Here is an 18,109-nt window from a genome sequence, read left to right on the forward strand (position 1 = left end):
TGACCTGTGTGTGTGCAGCCTGCCAGCTGATCACTGAGCCACAGTGTCACATGCTGCCGTACAACCACACCTGGCTGGCGTCCTCTGCTGCCGTGGTGAGGAGCTCCGAGGTGGACATGCTGCTCAGGTACACACACACACACACACACACACACACACACACACACACACACACACACACACACTGCTGTGTCTTGCAGGTTCTTCAGCTACCTCAGCAGGCTCTCCTGCTACAGACACATCCTGCTGTTCGGCTGCTCGCTGGCGCTGCCGGAGTGTGTGTCTGCTGACGGCGTTCAGGACAGGTGACGGACGCACACACACGCACGCACACACACACACACACACACACACACACACACACACACACACACACACACACACACACACACACACACACACACACACGTCATTTTCAAAAACAACACACACACCAGAAGAAAACTGTAACGGGGAGACTATCAGTGGTGGGCCGTCAGGGCCTGCAAAGCCTTCTCTGTTGGCCTAAAAAGTATCTGAATTACAGACTGATGTAAATTATATTTTGTCCATAAATACTTACTAAATGATTCCAAACGGTATGTTCTGGTTCCTTTCATAGTTCTCCCGTGGTCGCGCTGCTTCCAGACATGTTTTTTTCATATTAAATCATTTAACCAATCAGATTTCAGGCATCATCTGTTGCTAGGGTCAAAGAAATCTGCCTGAGGCCTTCGCTGTCCGTTCTGATGGCGCAGTGAAGTAAAGTGAAGCGTCAAACAGACAGCTGCTTCAACCAATCAGATTTCGAGTTGGCGACTCAGCGCCTTCTAGCTTCTAACAACAGCAGATCCAGGCCCTCTGATTTACATTCACCAAGAGATACAGTAGGGGGCGCTATGCACCTAAGTTGTTGGTCGCCTACCTCAATTATTCCAAAGAAGAAGAAGAAGAAGAAGAAGAAGAAGAAGACCTGAAGAGAAATAAAACTTATGCCAGAAATCCCACAGGGCAGCTGGACTTTCAGCCCTGGCTTTATGGAACTGAAACGCTGGATAATCTATATGACAGAGCAGTTGAACTCTGTTTGAGGAAGGAAAGGAGGATGGATTTTGTTTACAAATAATCGGGATTTTGGTGAGTAAAATGTTCCTCTTTTCCTGAATAATATTGCTGTTTTGTTAAGTTGTTGATGCTCATTGTATGTGCACAGATTTATTCTGGCTGCACAAGTATCTATCTGCTGTGCAACAACTCTTTATGTGCATATCTGCATGATAAGAGTTTTTTATAGACATAAAATAGTAATTGAGAGGTGGGTTGGTTCAGGCGGATCTGTTCTGAAGGCCTTAGTGTGAAATGCACAGTCCGCCACTGGAGACTATAGAGGCGGAGCCTCAGCAGCTCTGCCTTTCTATTGGTGCTCAGACCAGGAAGTGAAGTCACAAACATCTGGGGAGAATCTGGAAGAAAGCTGAGCACCGGACAGGAACTACAGCACAGGACTGTAGGACGACTGTAGGCAGACTGTAGACAGACTGTTGGTAGACTGTATGAGGACTGTAGGACGACTGTAAGTAGACTGTTGGTAGACTCTTGGACGACTGTAGGCAGACTGTAAGCAGACTGTTAGACGACTGTAGGCAGACTGTTGGTAGACTAAGCAGACTGTAGGACAAATGTAGGCAGACTGTAGGACGAATGTAGACAGACTGTAAGCAGTCTGTAGGACAACTGTAGGCAGACTGTGGGTAGACTGTAAGCAGACTGTAGGACAACTGTAGGCAGACTGTTGGACAACTGTAAGAATACTGTTGGTAGACTGTAGGCAGACTTTTTAGACTGTAGGACGATTGTAGACAGACTGTAGGCAGACTTTTTAGACTGTAGGACGATTGTAGACAGACTGTAGGCAGACTTTTTAGACTGTAGGACGATTGTAGACAGACTGTAGGCAGACTCTTGGACGGCTGTAGGCAGACTGTAAGCAGACTGTTAGACGACTGTAGACAGACTGTTGGACGACTGTAGGCAGATTGTTGGTAGACTGTAGGATGAATGTAAGCAGATTGTTGGTACACTGTAGGCAGACTGTATGACCACTGTAGGCAGACTGTTGGACGACTGTAGGCAGATTGTTGGTAGACTGTAGGATGACTGTTTGCAGATTGTTGGTAGACTGTAGGACGACTGTATGCAGATTGATGGTAGACTGTAAGCAGACTGCAGAATGACTGTAGGCAGACTGTTGGACAACTGTACGCAGTTTGTTGTTAGACTGTAGGCAGACTGTTTTTAGACTGTAGGACGATTGTAGACAGACTGTAAGCAGACTGTAGGCAGACTCTTAGACGACTGTAGGCAGACTGTAAGCAGACTGTTAGATGACTGTAGGCAGATTATTGGTAGAATGTAAGCAGACTGTAGGACGACTGTAGGCAGATTGATGGTAGACTGTAGGCAGACTGTGGGTAGACTGTAAGCAGACTGCAGAACGACTGTAGGCAGACTGTTGGATGACTGTATGCAGATTGTAGGTAGACTGCAGGCAGACTGTTTTTAGACTGTAGGACGACTGCAGACAGACTGTTTTTAGACTGTAGGATAACTGCAGGCAGATTGTTGGTAAACTGTACGCAGACTGTCGGCAGATTGTTGGTAGACTGTAGGCAGACTGTTTTTAGACTGTAGGACGACTGTAGGCAGACTGATCTGTGGAACTCCATGTTGAACTTTAGTGTCGTTTCTGAGATACCGTGAATCCTCTAATAATGACCTGTACTCCATGAAAAGCCCGTCTCCTTTAATGCCTGGTGCGTCTTTGAAGAAATCTCATAAAAGCTGCCTCCAAATACAAGCCGGCTTTTTTTTTTTTTCTTTTTCTCTGAGAGGCGCTGCAGTGCTGTACTGACAGTAGTCTGTGCTACAGCGCCAGTCCTCCTGGTGTGGCCACTGTGTGTATTACACACGTCCGGCAAAAATGGCGGAGGGACAGAAAACATTAAACTCCATGTTGAGATTTCATTTTTTCACATCGATTGAAAAAATAAATGAGCTCAGTAAATTTTTACTGGGTTCAAATCGACACAAAAGATCTCCCTGCTCTTTTTGAAAATGTTTAAATACAAGCCTCTCTCTTATACATGCCTCCTTCCATTAAGAGCCTGGAGCAGCTACAGCTGAGAGAAATCAAAGCCCCGGCTGCTGTAAGAGGATTTACAGTATAACCCTGTGTGTGTGTGTGTGTGTGTGTGTGTGTGTGTGTGTGTGTGTGTCTGTGTGTGTGTGTGTAGGCGTGTGGTGCTGCCCTGTGCGTCCTTCTGTGAAGCTGCCAGAGAAGGTTGTGAGCCAGTTCTCCAGATGTTCAACGCCTCCTGGCCCGACTTCCTGCGATGTTCTCAGTTCAACAACACCGTGCCATCTTCATCACCTTCATCATCCTCATCTTCATCGCCTCCTCCGGTCTGCTACTCACCGAGGCAGATGAAAGGGAAGTCCTGTGAGTGCTGACTGACACACACACCTGGTTGTCATTGGTTCAGAGAAGCAGATGGTGATGTCACAGCTGCGCTGTCTCTGATTGGTCGGTAGCTGTGTGTGGAGGGACGGACAGCTTCCTGTGTGCATCAGGACTGTGTGTCTCCCAGAAGCTGGTGTGTAACGGCTTCAATGACTGTGACGACTGGAGCGACGAGACACACTGCGGTGAGCGCACACACACACACACACACACGCACACACACACACACACACACACACACGCACACACACACACACACTGCATAAAGGTTTTCATTGATGATGTTTTTATCGGTGACTTTAAATTGGATGAGGGGGAAAGGTTCAGGTTTTGAAAGTGTGTGTGTGTGTGTGTGTGTGTGTGTAGTTTGTACAGATGCAGAGTTTCGCTGCAGCACAGGTCGCTGTCTGTCACCCTCTCTGGTGTGTGACGGGTATGATGACTGCGGTGACCTTAGTGACGAACTCGACTGTGGTGAGACACACACACACACACACACACACACACACACACTCACACAGACACACTAGAATCAGCAAGGATCCAGCAGAGTGCCGCTGGGTGTGTGTGTGCGTGTGGACAGTGTGTGAGCCGTCCCGGGAGCACCGCTGTGGGGACGGACGCTGTGTGTCCTCAGACTGGCTGTGTGACGGAGACCACGACTGCCTGGACAAGAGCGACGAGTTCAACTGCTGTAAGTCACTGCGGCGCCGTGGCAACGCCGTCGACAGCGCCGTCCTGTCTCACCCGTGTGTGTGTGTGTGTGTGTGTGTGTGTGTGTGTGTGTGTGTGTGTGTGTGTGTGTGTGTGTGTGTGTGTGTGTGTGTGTGTGTGTGTGCGTGTGCAGCCTGTAGAAGCCAGGGTCTCCTGGAGTGCAGGAACGGTCAGTGCATCCCTCTGGCCTTCCACTGCGACGGTGAGGATGACTGTAAGGATGGCAGTGATGAAGAGCACTGCAACCGAGAGCAGAGTGAGACACACACACACACACACACACACACACAATCCAACTGACAACATGAGTGTGTTTTTATTGTGTTTTGTGGTGTTTATTGAGATCAGATCACTCAGTGGGATAAATGAAGATTGAAGAAACAACCTCAACTCTGTGTGTGTGTGTGTGTGTGTGTGTGTGTGTTCTCCAGCTCGGGGTGTGTGTGTCCCCGGTCAGCTGGACTGTAGCTCCGCCTCCTGTCAGTCATCCTGCGGAGGAGGAGGCTCCACCTGCAACCTGAGAAACAACTGCAGTGAGTCTCCAGCAGGGGGCGGAGCCGAGACAGGGACCAGGTCCTGGCCGTGACTCCGGGACCTGGTCCTGACCCTGGTCTGTGTGTCCAGCCGCCTGTGAGCCCATCAGCCTGGAGCTGTGCATGAACCTGCCCTACAACCTGACCAGCTACCCCAACTACCTGGGCCACCAGTCCCAGAGGGAGAGCGCCGTGTCCTGGGAGTCCTCGCTGTTCCCGGCCCTGGTCCAGACCGGCTGCTACCAGTTCCTCATGTTCTACGCCTGCACCCTGCTGGTGCCCAAGTGTGACCCGCTGACCCTGCAGAGGGTCCCGCCCTGCAGGTCAGAGACTAGTTAACCTTTAATCCAAGTTCACTGCAGGTCCGAGACTAGTTAACCTTTAACCCAGGTACACTGCAAGTCAGAGACTAGTTAACCTTTAATCCAGGTGCACTGCAGGTCAGAGACTAGTTAACCTTTAACGTAGGTGCACTGCAGGTCAGAGACTAGTTAACCTTTAACGTAGGTGCACTGCAGGTCAGAGACTAGTTAACCTTTAACCCAGGTACACTGCAGGTCAGAGACTAGTTAACCTTTAATCCAGGTACACTGCAGGTCAGAGACTAGTTAACCTTTAATCCAAGCACACTGCAGGTCCGAGACTAGTTAACCTTTAACCCAGGTGCACTGCAGGTCAGAGACTAGTTAACCTTTAACCCAGGTACACTGCAGGTCAGAGACTAGTTAACCTTTAATCCAAGTACACTGCAGGTCCGAGACTAGTTAACCTTTAACCCAGGTGCACTGCAGGTCAGAGACTAGTTAACCTTTAATCCAAGTACACTGCAGGTCCGAGACTAGTTAACCTTTAACCCAGATACACTGCAGGTCAGAGACTAGTTAAGCTTTAATCCAGGTGCACTGCAGGTCAGAGACTAGTTAACCTTTAACGTAGGTACACTGCAGGTCAGAGACTAGTTAACCTTTAACGTAGGTGCACTGCAGGTCAGAGACTAGTTAACCTTTAACCCAGGTACACTGCAGGTCAGAGACTAGTTAACCTTTAATCCAGGGACACTGCAGGTCAGAGACTAGTTAACCTTTAATCCAAGCACACTGCAGGTCCGAGACTAGTTAACCTTTAACCCAGGTGCACTGCAGGTCAGAGACTAGTTAACCTTTAACCCAGGTACACTGCAGGTCAGAGACTAGTTAACCTTTAATCCAAGTACACTGCAGGTCCAAGACTAGTTAACCTTTAATCCAGGTGCACTGCAGGTCAGAGACTAGTTAACCTTTAATCCAAGTACACTGCAGGTCCGAGACTAGTTAACCTTTAATCCAGGTGCACTGCAGGTCAGAGACTAGTTAACCTTTAATCCAAGTACACTGCAGGTCCGAGACTAGTTAACCTTTAATCCAGGTGCACTGCAGGTCAGAGACTAGTTAACCTTTAATCCAAGTACACTGCAGGTCCGAGACTAGTTAACCTTTAATCCAAGTACACTGCAGGTCCGAGACTAGTTAACCTTTAATCCAGGTGCACTGCAGGTCAGAGACTAGTTAACCTTTAACGTAGGTACACTGCAGGTCAGAGACTAGTTAACCTTTAATGTAGGTGCACTGCAGGTCAGAGACTAGTTAACTTTTAACGTAGGTGCATTGCAGGTCAGAGACTAGTTAACCTTTAACGTACTTGCACTGCAGGTCCGAGACTAGTTAACCTTTAACGTAGGTGCACTGCAGGTCAGAGACTAGTTAACCTTTAACGTAGGTGCGCTGCAGGTCAGAGACTAGTTAACCTTTAATCCAAGTACACTGCAGGTCCGAGACTAGTTAACCTTTAACCCAGGTACACTGCAAGTCAGAGACTAGTTAACCTTTAATCCAGGTGCACTGCAGGTCAGAGACTAGTTAACCTTTAACGTAGGTGCACTGCAGGTCAGAGACTAGTTAACCTTTAACGTAGGTGCACTGCAGGTCAGAGACTAGTTAACCTTTAACCCAGGTGCACTGCAGGTCAGAGACTAGTTAACCTTTAACCCAGGTACACTGCAGGTCAGAGACTAGTTAACCTTTAATCCAAGTACACTGCAGGTCCGAGACTAGTTAACCTTTAACCCAGGTGCACTGCAGGTCAGAGACTAGTTAACCTTTAATCCAAGTACACTGCAGGTCCGAGACTAGTTAACCTTTAACCCAGATACACTGCAGGTCAGAGACGAGTTAAGCTTTAATCCAGGTGCACTGCAGGTCAGAGACTAGTTAACCTTTAACGTAGGTACACTGCAGGTCAGAGACTAGTTAACCTTTAACGTAGGTGCACTGCAGGTCAGAGACTAGTTAACCTTTAACCCAGGTACACTGCAGGTCAGAGACTAGTTAACCTTTAATCCAGGTACACTGCAGGTCAGAGACTAGTTAACCTTTAATCCAAGCACACTGCAGGTCCGAGACTAGTTAACCTTTAACCCAGGTGCACTGCAGGTCAGAGACTAGTTAACCTTTAACCCAGGTACACTGCAGGTCAGAGACTAGTTAACCTTTAATCCAAGTACACTGCAGGTCCAAGACTAGTTAACCTTTAATCCAGGTGCACTGCAGGTCAGAGACTAGTTAACCTTTAATCCAAGTACACTGCAGGTCCGAGACTAGTTAACCTTTAATCCAGGTGCACTGCAGGTCAGAGACTAGTTAACCTTTAATCCAAGTACACTGCAGGTCCGAGACTAGTTAACCTTTAATCCAGGTGCACTGCAGGTCAGAGACTAGTTAACCTTTAACGTAGGTACACTGCAGGTCAGAGACTAGTTAACCTTTAACGTAGGTGCACTGCAGGTCAGAGACTAGTTAACCTTTAACGTAGGTGCATTGCAGGTCAGAGACTAGTTAACCTTTAACGTACTTGCACTGCAGGTCCGAGACTAGTTAACCTTTAATCCAGGTACACTGCAGGTCAGAGACTAGTTAACCTTTAATCCAAGTACACTGCAGGTCCGAGACTAGTTAACCTTTAATCCAGGTGCACTGCAGGTCAGAGACTAGTTAACCTTTAATCCAAGTACACTGCAGGTCCGAGACTAGTTAACCTTTAATCCAGGTGCACTGCAGGTCAGAGACTAGTTAACCTTTAACGTAGGTACACTGCAGGTCAGAGACTAGTTAACCTTTAACGTAGGTGCACTGCAGGTCAGAGACTAGTTAACCTTTAACGTAGGTGCATTGCAGGTCAGAGACTAGTTAACCTTTAACGTACTTGCACTGCAGGTCCGAGACTAGTTAACCTTTAATCCAGGTACACTGCAGGTCAGAGACTAGTTAACCTTTAACCCAGGTACACTGCAGGTCAGAGACTAGTTAACCTTTAACCCAGGTACATTGCAGGTCCGAGACTAGTTAACCTTTAACGTAGGTGCATTGCAGGTCAGAGACTAGTTAACCTTTAACGTAGGTGCACTGCAGGTCAGAGACTAGTTAACCTTTAATCCAGGTACACTGCAGGTCAGAGACTAGTTAACCTTTAATCCAGGTACACTTCAGGTCCGAGACTAGTTAACTTTTAACGTAGGTGCACTGCAGGTCAGAGACTAGTTAACCTTTAACCCAGGTACACTGCAGGTCAGAGACTAGTTAACCTTTAATCCAGGTACACTGCAGGTCAGAGACTAGTTAACCTTTAACCCAGGTACACTGCAGGTCAGAGACTAGTTAACCTTTAACCCAGGTGCACTGCAGGTCAGAGACTAGTTAACCTTTAACCCAGGTACACTGCAGGTCAGAGACTAGTTAACCTTTAATCCAAGTACACTGCAGGTCCAAGACTAGTTAACCTTTAATCCAGGTGCACTGCAGGTCAGAGACTAGTTAACCTTTAATCCAAGTACACTGCAGGTCCGAGACTAGTTCACCTTTAATCCAGGTGCACTGCAGGTCAGAGACTAGTTAACGTTTAATCCAAGTACACTGCAGGTCCGAGACTAGTTAACCTTTAATCCAGGTGCACTGCAGGTCAGAGACTAGTTAACCTTTAACGTAGGTACACTGCAGGTCAGAGACTAGTTAACCTTTAACGTAGGTGCACTGCAGGTCAGAGACTAGTTAACCTTTAACGTAGGTGCATTGCAGGTCAGAGACTAGTTAACCTTTAACGTACTTGCACTGCAGGTCCGAGACTAGTTAACCTTTAACGTAGGTGCACTGCAGGTCCGAGACTAGTTAACCTTTAATCCAGGTACACTGCAGGTCAGAGACTAGTTAACCTTTAACCCAGGTACACTGCAGGTCAGAGACTAGTTAACCTTTAACCCAGGTACATTGCAGGTCCGAGACTAGTTAACCTTTAACGTAGGTGCACTGCAGGTCAGAGACTAGTTAACCTTTAATCCAGGTACACTGCAGGTCAGAGACTAGTTAACCTTTAACCCAGGTGCACTGCAGGTCCGAGACTAGTTAACCTTTAACGTAGGTGCACTGCAGATCCGAGACTAGTTAACCTTTAACATAGGTGCACTGCAGGTCAGAGACTAGTTAACCTTTAATCCAGGTACACTGCAGGTCAGAGACTAGTTAACCTTTAACCCAGGTACACTGCAGGTCAGAGACTAGTTAACCTTTAACCCAGGTACATTGCAGGTCCGAGACTAGTTAACCTTTAACGTAGGTGCATTGCAGGTCAGAGACTAGTTAACCTTTAATCCAGGTACACTTCAGGTCCGAGACTAGTTAACTTTTAACGTAGGTGCACTGCAGGTCAGAGACTAGTTAACCTTTAATCCAGGTACACTGCAGGTCAGAGACTAGTTAACCTTTAACCCAGGTACACTGCAGGTCAGAGACTAGTTAACCTTTAACCCAGGTACACTGCAGGTCAGAGACTAGTTAACCTTTAACCCAGGTACATTGCAGGTCCGAGACTAGTTAACCTTTAACGTAGGTGCATTGCAGGTCAGAGACTAGTTAACCTTTAACGTAGGTGCACTGCAGGTCAGAGACTAGTTAACCTTTAACGTAGGTGCACTGCAGGTGAGAGACTAGTTAACCTTTAACCCAGGTACACTGCAGGTTATAGACTAGTTAACCTGTAGACCATGTGCCCTGCAGGTCAGAGACTAGTCTGTCTCAGCAGGTTAGTCCGGTCAGCCTGGGCTGACCCATCGAGCGGTGGGTTTATCTGATCGTGACCTTTGACCCCAGGTCTCTGTGCCGGACTGCGAAGGAGAAGTGTGAGTCGGTGCTCGGCATCGTGGGACTGCAGTGGCCGGAGGACTCGGACTGCGTCCAGTTCCCGGAGGACGGCGGGGACGCGTCGTGCCTGCTGCCCGAGGACGGCGTGGACGGTAAGAGCCGCCGCGGCGTGCGGCGTGCCGTTCCCGCGGCGTGCCGTTCCCGCGGCGTGCCGTCCCCGCGGCGTGCCGTCCCCGCGGTGTCTCCGGCGCTCCCCTTACGCCTGCTGTCCTCTTGTTGCCATGGAGACAGAATGCTCACCCAGCCACTTCAAGTGCCGGTCGGGTCGCTGCGTCCTGGCAACCAAACGCTGTGATGGACACCCGGACTGCGACGACCGCAGCGACGAGGACCACTGCGGTGTGTGTGTGTGCGTGTGTGTGTGTGTGCAGGCTGCTCGGAGCGTGCTCTCTGGGAGTGTCCAGCTGACAGTGTGTGTGTGTGTGTGTGTGTGTGTGTGTGTGTGTGTGCAGGCTGCTCGGAGCGTGCTCTCTGGGAGTGTCCAGCTGACAGTGTGTGTGTGTGTGTGTGTGTGTGTGTGTGTGTGTGTGTGTGTGTGTGTGTGTGTGTGTGTGTGTGTGTGTGTGTGTGTGCAGGCTGCTCGGAGCGTGCTCTCTGGGAGTGTCCCGGCAGTTCAGTCTGCATCCAGACCAGTATGATCTGTGACGGCTTCCCAGACTGCCCCCTGCTGGTGGACGAGGCCAACTGCTGTGAGTCCACCTGACTCTGTGTGTGTGTGTGTGTACTCATTTTCCTATCATTGTGGGGACCAAATGTCCCCACAAGGATAGGAAAACCTGCAAACCTGCTCGATGTGCCTTGTGGACCTTCTTCCGGTCCTCATGAGGGAAACAGTGTTCTCTTCACCATGTTGTTGTTACTGAAAAAACATTTCTTCAGGGTCAGGCTGTGTGGTGGTCTGGGTTAGGGTCAGGGTCAGGGGTTAGACATGAATGGGAGTCAATGGAAGGTCCCCACGAGGATAGAAATACGAACCTGTGTGTGTGTGTGTGTGTGTGTGTGTGTGTGTGTGTGTGTGTGTGTGTGTTCTTGTAGATACTCGTATCTGAGGACCAGAATTCCTTTTTACCAACACTTTTGCTGGTCCTCAGTTTTCTCCAGACCTTTTGGAGGGTTAAGACTTGATTTATTGGGTTGGGGTTAGAATTAGGCTTTGGTCAGGTTCAGGTCAGGTTCAGGTCTGGGTCAGGTCAGGTTCAGGTCAGGTTCAGGTCTGGGTCTGGGTCAGGTCAGGTTCAGGTCAGGTTCAGGTCAGGTTCAGGTCAGGTTCAGGTCAGGTTCAGGTCAGGTTCAGGTCTGGGTCTGGGTCAGGTCAGGTTCAGGTCAGGTTCAGGTCAGGTTCAGGTCAGGTTCAGGTCAGGTTCAGGTCAGGTTCAGGTCAGGTTCAGGTCAGGTTCAGGTCTGGGTCTGGGTCAGGTCAGGTTCAGGTCAGGTTCAGGTCAGGTTCAGGTCAGGTTCAGGTCAGGTTCAGGTCTGGGTCTGGGTCAGGTTTTAGGGGCTAGGCGATGCATTATGTCAGTGAGTGTCCTCACAACGATAGAAGTACAAATGTGTGTGAGGAGCAGAGACAAGAGAGGAGCAGGAGCTGTCTCCAGACTTCCTGTCCCCAGACACTTCCTGTCTCCAGACACTTCCTGTCTCCAGACTTCCTGTCCCCAGACACTTCCTGTCTCCAGACACTTCCTGTCCCCAGACTCCCCGTCCCCAGACACTTCCTGTCTCCAGACTTCCTGTCCCCAGACTCCCCGTCCCCAGACACTTCCTGTCTCCAGACTTCCTGTCCCCAGACTCCCCGTCCCCAGACACTTCCTGTCTCCAGACTTCCTGTCCCCAGACTCCCTGTCCCCAGACACTTCCTGTCCCCGGACAGAAAGTCTGGGGACAGGAAGTGTCCTGTTCTCCCAGAGGACCGGTCCCGGTTCCTGATCATTACTGCATTTTTGCCAATTAGACAAAAGATATGTTCCATCTCAACTGACTCCGACTGTGTGTGTGTGTGTGTGTGTGTGTGTGTGTGTGTGTGTGTGTGTGTGTGTGTGTGTGTGTGTCCTCAGCTGTGTGTAGAGATAATGAGGTCTCCTGTAACAACCATCAGTGTGTCCATCGAACTCTGTGGTGCGATGGAAGGAAACACTGCTCCGACAGCTCTGATGAGTGGAACTGTGGTAGGAATACACACACACACACACACACACACACACACACACACACACACACACACACACACACACACACACACGTCTTTGATTTTTAAAAAGATCGCATAGGGTTGATATGGTGCTGTTGTTGTCGTGACATTGTGATGTTCTTCTGATACTGTTGCTGTCTCGTCGTTGTCTTATTGTTGTTTTGACAGTGCTCTTTTCTTCTTGTGACTGTTGTGATACTGTTGTCTTGGTGTTGTTGTTGTGACACTGTAGTTGTCTGATTGTGATTATCGTGATACTGTTATTCATGATCACTGTTATGATACCTTTTCTGTCCAGCTGTTATTGTTGTTCTGAGTCTTATTGTAGCTGTGATGACGTTGTTTTCTGGTTGTTGTTGTTGTTGTTGTTGTGATTCTGCTGTTTTTGTTTGTTTTGTTTACTTATTGCTATTATTGATGTGTGGTTGTTGTCCTATTGTCGTTTTCTTACATTTGTTTCAACTCAAAGTTACTGTTGTAGTTTGTCTCTCGCTGTAGTGTACTGATGTTGTGTTGTGATATTATTGTTGTTATTGCAATGGTACGCTTGTTGTCCTATTGTTGTTTTGATACTGTTGTTCCCTCGTTGTTGCTGTTGTGATACAGTTGTTGTTGCTGTCTGATTGTTACTACTGTTTCGTTATTGTTGTTGAATCCCGGATGACCGCCAGAGGCGGAGCTTAAAGCTCTGGCATGTTCCCTTCACCATGTGCAGCTCGAGTCCGTAAACCAACAACATCCAGTCGTGACCCCTGGGTGACCTCTGGGTGACCCCTGGGTGACCCAGGAACCCCTATAAGTTTGGGATTCCAGACTCGGCCGGATTCGGCCCGCGGGCCGCCAGTTGCAGACCCCTGCTGTAGAACCTGGAGACGGTGCCAGGCGTCGTCCAGCAGGTGGCAGCACACAGCTCATCCAGGGGCGCCCCCTACAGGGCGGCCCCTGACGTAGACCCCGCCCTGCTGGAGAGGCAGTGCACAGCCTGGGGCGGAGGCCGGCCTGCGGCCCAATAGGAATGTAGAATGGTGTCCCCCCCAGTGGGACAGACGCTGCTGGACAGCAGAGTCCTCATCAGAGCCCAGCTGGTCAGACGTCTGGACAGCCGGCGGAGCGCCGTGCAGCTGCCAGTAGGAGTCCTCCAGGCTGGCGGCTCGCGGCCTCCACAGCGCCTTAGGAAGGAAAGCGGCGTTCGGCCACAGCGTGACGCCCGCCCCATCCAGATGCCCCGAGGCATGTTGGGTAGACGGACAGAGCGTGCGGTTCCCCCATGCTGTAACTCCCTCAGGAAGTCCTCCGAGGGACGGACCTCGAACGTGGATGGGGGACGCCTGTGACGCCTGACGCAACGACAGCCGTCGTCACGCAAACCAACCCGGGGCAGCGAGCCGCTACCGCGTCACTCACCATGAAGAGTAGAACCAGCAACCTCTCCGCCTGCCCAGAGGCTATGGGACAATCTCACTGCAGGAGACGCTGCAGCTGCCTCAATGTCACTATCGTCTTACTGTTGTCATGCTGTTGCTGTCCGATTGTTTCTGGTGTTGTCTTACTGTTGTCATGCTGTTGTTGTCTCATTGTTTCTGGTGTTGTCTTACTGTTGTCATGCTGTTGTTGTCTCATTGTTTCTACTGTTGTCTGACTGTTGTCATGCTGTTGTTGTTTCATTGTTTCTGGTGTTGTCTTACTGTTGTCATGCTGTTGTTGTCTCATTGTTTCTACTGTTGTCTGACTGTTGTTATGCTGTTGTTGTCTCATTGTTTCTGGTGTTGTCTTACTGTTGTCATGCTGTTGTTGTCTCATTGTTTCTGGTGTTGTCTTACTGTTGTCATGCTGTTGTTGTCTCATTGTTTCTACTGTTGTCTGACTGTTGTCTGACTGTTGTGTTGCTGTTGCAGTGTCGCTGGACAGCTCTGGGCTCACCGTGCTCAGAACGGCCTCGGAGTACCAGGTGTGCGCCGACGAGTGGAACCCCGAGCTGAGCGCCCTGACCTGCCAGCAGCTGGGACTAGGGTAAGGTCAGTAACACACACACACACACACACACACACACACACACACACACACACACGCACACGCACACGCACACGCACACGCACACGCACACGCACACGCACACACATACACACACACCACACTCATGTGCTTTCTTCATCCCTCCAGAGTCCCCTCCTATGTTGCCATGGTAACTGACGACCCCCGCTCCCCTGGCCGTCGCCGTTGGTTACACGTCCATCCGGAGTGGAGTCAGAGGAACGGCACGGCGCTGCAGGGCCGGCTGGAGAAGAGGAGGTGTGTGTCAGTGTATGTGAGTCTGTACTGATGGTGTTTGACAACTTTAAATAACTGTGTGTGTGTGTGTGTGTGTGTGCTGCAGCCATGCATGTCATTCCAGGAAGAAAGTGTCTCTCTTCTGCTCCAGAGACGGTAAAACTTCCTCTTCTTCTCAGTGTGTTCGTTCATTACTCTGTCTGCTAGTTTCTCTCCCTGTCGCAGTGCATGCTGGGTGTGTGTGTAAGTGTGTGTGTGTGTGTGTGAGAGAGAGAGAGTGTTCACGTTGCCGTTTTTAATCTTTCCCTACATCCAGGTGTGGTTGCACAGGGATGAATATGAGTGTGTTTATCTGATGTTTAGTTTCCTTCACATGTTGACCTGAAGAAAACTGTTTGACAACTGACCCCTAAATTCCACTGCGTGTGTCTGCGCTGCGCTCCGGTCCGTTTTGTCAGAACCCACCGCTCCGCTGCGTCTCTGTTCCGCCGGCCGGAGAAGCAGAGCAGCGCAGCGCTGTTTAGCATCGACCTCCAGAAGCTGAGCAGTCTGGGCCACACTGCCGTCTTTCTCTGTACGTCCTGGTAGAGAGGATGACTGGGGTCAGATAAAATGTTATGATTCTCCACTTCCAGAATCAGCGTCTCTTCATCCTGGCTGTTGTGCTTCAACACGCTGAATTTCGTGCGACAGGATGTTGACATTCGGGCCTTTCAGAATAAAATGCATACATGGTCCTGAATATGTATTTTGTAGAAAACACAAAATTTATGGACAACAGCCTGCAAACGGGCCGTACATGCAGCTGTGTGAACATTCAGAAACGTTCGACTATAGTTTGATTACAGGCAAAACAGAAGTTTGTCAAATAAACTTGAAAGTGTGTTTTAGTTTTTCTTTGCCCACTTTTTAAGGTGTACATTTTAATCAGTATGGTCTGTTCGTGATATATCTGAACCTTAATGTGAGGACAAATAACAGTTTAAAGTTTTTAATAAAGAAAAAATGATTTTATTTTGTATAAAGCCGGAGGTTGTTGGAGTTCTCTTTCCTGTTTGGTGCATCTGAACTGTGGAAATTTATGCGTACGGAGACCTGACGGACCGGACCGGAGAGACAAATAGACCTTGGCTCTATTTTGGACTGACGGAGCAGAGCGGAGCAGGGTGGAGCAGGGCGGGGCGGAGCAGAGCAGGGCGGGGCGGGGTGGAGCGGGGCGGAGCAGGGTGGAGCAGGGCGGGGCGGGGCGGAGCAGGGCGGGGCGGGGTGGAGCGGGGCGGAGCAGGGTGGAGCAGGGCGGGGCGGAGCAGAGCAGGGCGGGGCGGGGTGGAGCGGGGCGGAGCAGGGCGGAGCAGGGGCGGGGGCGGAGCAGGGCGGGGCGGGGTGGAGCGGGGCGGAGCAGGGCGGAGCAGGGCGGGGCGGAGCAGAGCAGGGCGGGGCGGGGTGGAGCGGGGCGGAGCAGGGCGGAGCAGGGCGGGGCGGAGCAGAGCAGAGCAGGGCGGGGCGGAGCAGGGCGGAGCAGAGCAGGGCGGGGCGGGGTGGAGCGGGGCGGAGCAGAGCAGGGCGGGGCGGAGCAGGGCAGGGCGGGGCGGGGCGGAGCAGGGCGGGGCGGAGCAGAGCAGGGCGGGGCGGAGCAGAGCAGAGCAGGGCGGGGCGGAGCAGGGCGGGGCAGAGCAGGGCGGGGCGGGGTGGAGCGGGGCGGAGCAGGGTGGAGCAGGGCGGGGCGGAGCAGAGCAGGGCGGGGCGGGGTGGAGCGGGGCGGAGCAGAGCAGGGCGGGGTGGGGCGGAGCAGGGCGGGGCGGAGCAGAGCAGGGCGGAGCAGGGCGGGGCGGGGCGGAGCAGGGCGGGGCGGGGCGGAGCAGGGCGGAGCGGGGCGGGGTGAGCAGAGCGGAGCGGGGCGGAGCAGGGCGGGGCGGAGCGGGGCGGGGTGGGGCGGAGCAGGGCGGGGCGGAGCAGGGCGGGGTGGGGCGGAGCAGAGCGGAGCAGGGCGGGGCGGAGCAGAGCGGAGCGGGGCGGGGTGGAGCAGGGCAGAGCGGAGCAGGGTGGGGCGGAGCAGAGCAGGGCGGGGTGGGCGGAGCAGGGCGGGGCGGAGCAAGGCGGGGCGGAGCAGGGTGGGGCGGGGCGGAGCGGGGCGGGGCGGAGCAGGGCGGAGCGGGGCGGGGCAGGGCGGACCGGAGCAAGGCGGGGCGGAGCAGGGTGGGGCGGGGCGGAGCGGGGCGGGGCGGAGCAGGGCGGAGCGGGGCGGGGCAGGGCGGACCGGAGCAAGGCGGGGCGGAGCAGGGTGGGGCGGGGCGGAGCGGGGCGGGGTGGGGCGGAGCAGAGCAGGGCGGGGCGGGGTGGAGCGGGGCGGAGCAGGGTGGAGCAGGGCGGGGCGGAGCAGGGCAGGGCGGGGCGGGGTGGAGCGGGGCGGAGCAGAGCAGGGCGGGGCGGAGCAGAGCAGGGCGGGGTGGGCGGAGCAGGGCGGGGCGGAGCAGAGCAGGGCGGAGCAGGGCGGGGCGGGGCGGAGCAGGGCGGGGCGGGGCGGAGCAGGGCGGGGCGGGGCGGAGCGGGGCGGGGTGGAGCAGAGCGGAGCGGGGCGGAGCAGAGCAGGGCGGGGCGGAGCAGGGCGGGGTGGGGCGGAGCAGAGCGGAGCGGGGCGGGGTGGAGCAGGGCAGAGCGGAGCAGGGTGGGGCGGAGCAGAGCAGGGCGGGGTGGGGCGGAGCAGGGCGGGGCGGAGCAAGGCGGGGCGGAGCAGGGTGGGGCGGGGCGGAGCGGGGCGGAGCGGGGCGGGCGGAGCAGGGCGGAGCGGGGCGGGGCAGGGCGGACCGGAGCAAGGCGGGGCGGAGCAGGGTGGGGCGGGGCGGAGCGGGGCGGAGCGGGGCGGGGCGGAGCAGGGCGGAGCGGGGCGGGGCAGGGCGGACCGGAGCAAGGCGGGGCGGAGCAGGGTGGGGCGGGGCGGAGCGGGGCGGGGCGGGGCGGAGCGGAGCAGGGCGGGGCGGGGTGGAGCAGAGCTGAGTGGGGCGGGGCGGGGCGGGGCGGGGCGGAGCAGAGCAGGGCGGGGCGGAGCAGAGCAGGGCGGAGCAGAGCAGAGCAGGGCGGGGCGGAGCAGGGCGGAGCAGAGCAGGGCGGGGCGGGGTGGAGCGGGGCGGAGCAGGGTGGAGCAGGGCGGGGCGGAGCAGGGCAGGGCGGGGCGGGGTGGAGCGGGGCGGAGCAGAGCAGGGCGGGGCGGAGCAGAGCAGGGCGGGGTGGGGCGGAGCAGGGCGGAGCAGGGCGGGGCGGAGCAGAGCAGGGCGGAGCAGGGCGGGGCGGGGTGGAGCAGAGCGGAGCGGGGCGGAGCAGGGCGGGGCGGAGCGGGGCGGGTGGGGCGGAGCAGAGCGGAGCAGGGCGGGGCGGAGCAGAGCGGAGCGGGCGGGGTGGAGCAGGGCAGAGCGGAGCAGGGTGGGGCGGAGCAGAGCAGGGCGGGGTGGGGCGGAGCAGGGCGGGGCGGAGCAGGGCGGGGCGGAGCAGGGCGGGGCGGGGCGGAGCGGGGCGGAGCAGGGTGGGGCGGGGCGGAGCGGGGCGGAGCAGGGCGGGGCGGAGCAGAGCGGAGCGGGGCGGGGTGGAGCAGGGCAGAGCGTAGCAGGGTGGGGCGGAGCAGAGCAGGGGCGGGGTGGGGCGGAGCAGGGCGGGGCGGAGCAAGGCGGGGCGGAGCAGGGGGGAGCGG

At 54.0% G+C, this 18,109-nt stretch overlaps 1 protein-coding gene across 1 annotated transcript in view; it reads left to right on the forward strand.

Annotated features, from left to right (window-relative positions):
- Positions 1-14,546, forward strand: part of LOC115385429 (atrial natriuretic peptide-converting enzyme-like) — a 20,536-nt gene extending 5,990 nt beyond the window's left edge. Inside the window, exons 5-20 of the mRNA XM_030087420.1 lie at positions 19-127; positions 201-305; positions 3,273-3,478; positions 3,571-3,684; positions 3,866-3,973; positions 4,083-4,193; positions 4,347-4,469; positions 4,645-4,746; positions 4,838-5,069; positions 9,921-10,063; positions 10,203-10,310; positions 10,547-10,660; positions 12,026-12,136; positions 14,055-14,174; positions 14,320-14,448; positions 14,534-14,546. Of these exons, the coding sequence (XP_029943280.1) occupies positions 19-127; positions 201-305; positions 3,273-3,478; positions 3,571-3,684; positions 3,866-3,973; positions 4,083-4,193; positions 4,347-4,469; positions 4,645-4,746; positions 4,838-5,069; positions 9,921-10,063; positions 10,203-10,310; positions 10,547-10,660; positions 12,026-12,136; positions 14,055-14,173 (1,805 nt within the window). The 3' untranslated portion in view covers position 14,174; positions 14,320-14,448; positions 14,534-14,546. The remainder of the gene's footprint in view (positions 1-18; positions 128-200; positions 306-3,272; positions 3,479-3,570; positions 3,685-3,865; positions 3,974-4,082; positions 4,194-4,346; positions 4,470-4,644; positions 4,747-4,837; positions 5,070-9,920; positions 10,064-10,202; positions 10,311-10,546; positions 10,661-12,025; positions 12,137-14,054; positions 14,175-14,319; positions 14,449-14,533) is intronic.
- The last annotated feature ends 3,563 nt before the right edge of the window (positions 14,547-18,109 follow it).

Source organism: Salarias fasciatus, unplaced genomic scaffold (genome assembly GCF_902148845.1).
Source record: "Salarias fasciatus unplaced genomic scaffold, fSalaFa1.1, whole genome shotgun sequence".
Lineage (NCBI taxonomy): Eukaryota > Metazoa > Chordata > Actinopteri > Blenniiformes > Blenniidae > Salarias > Salarias fasciatus.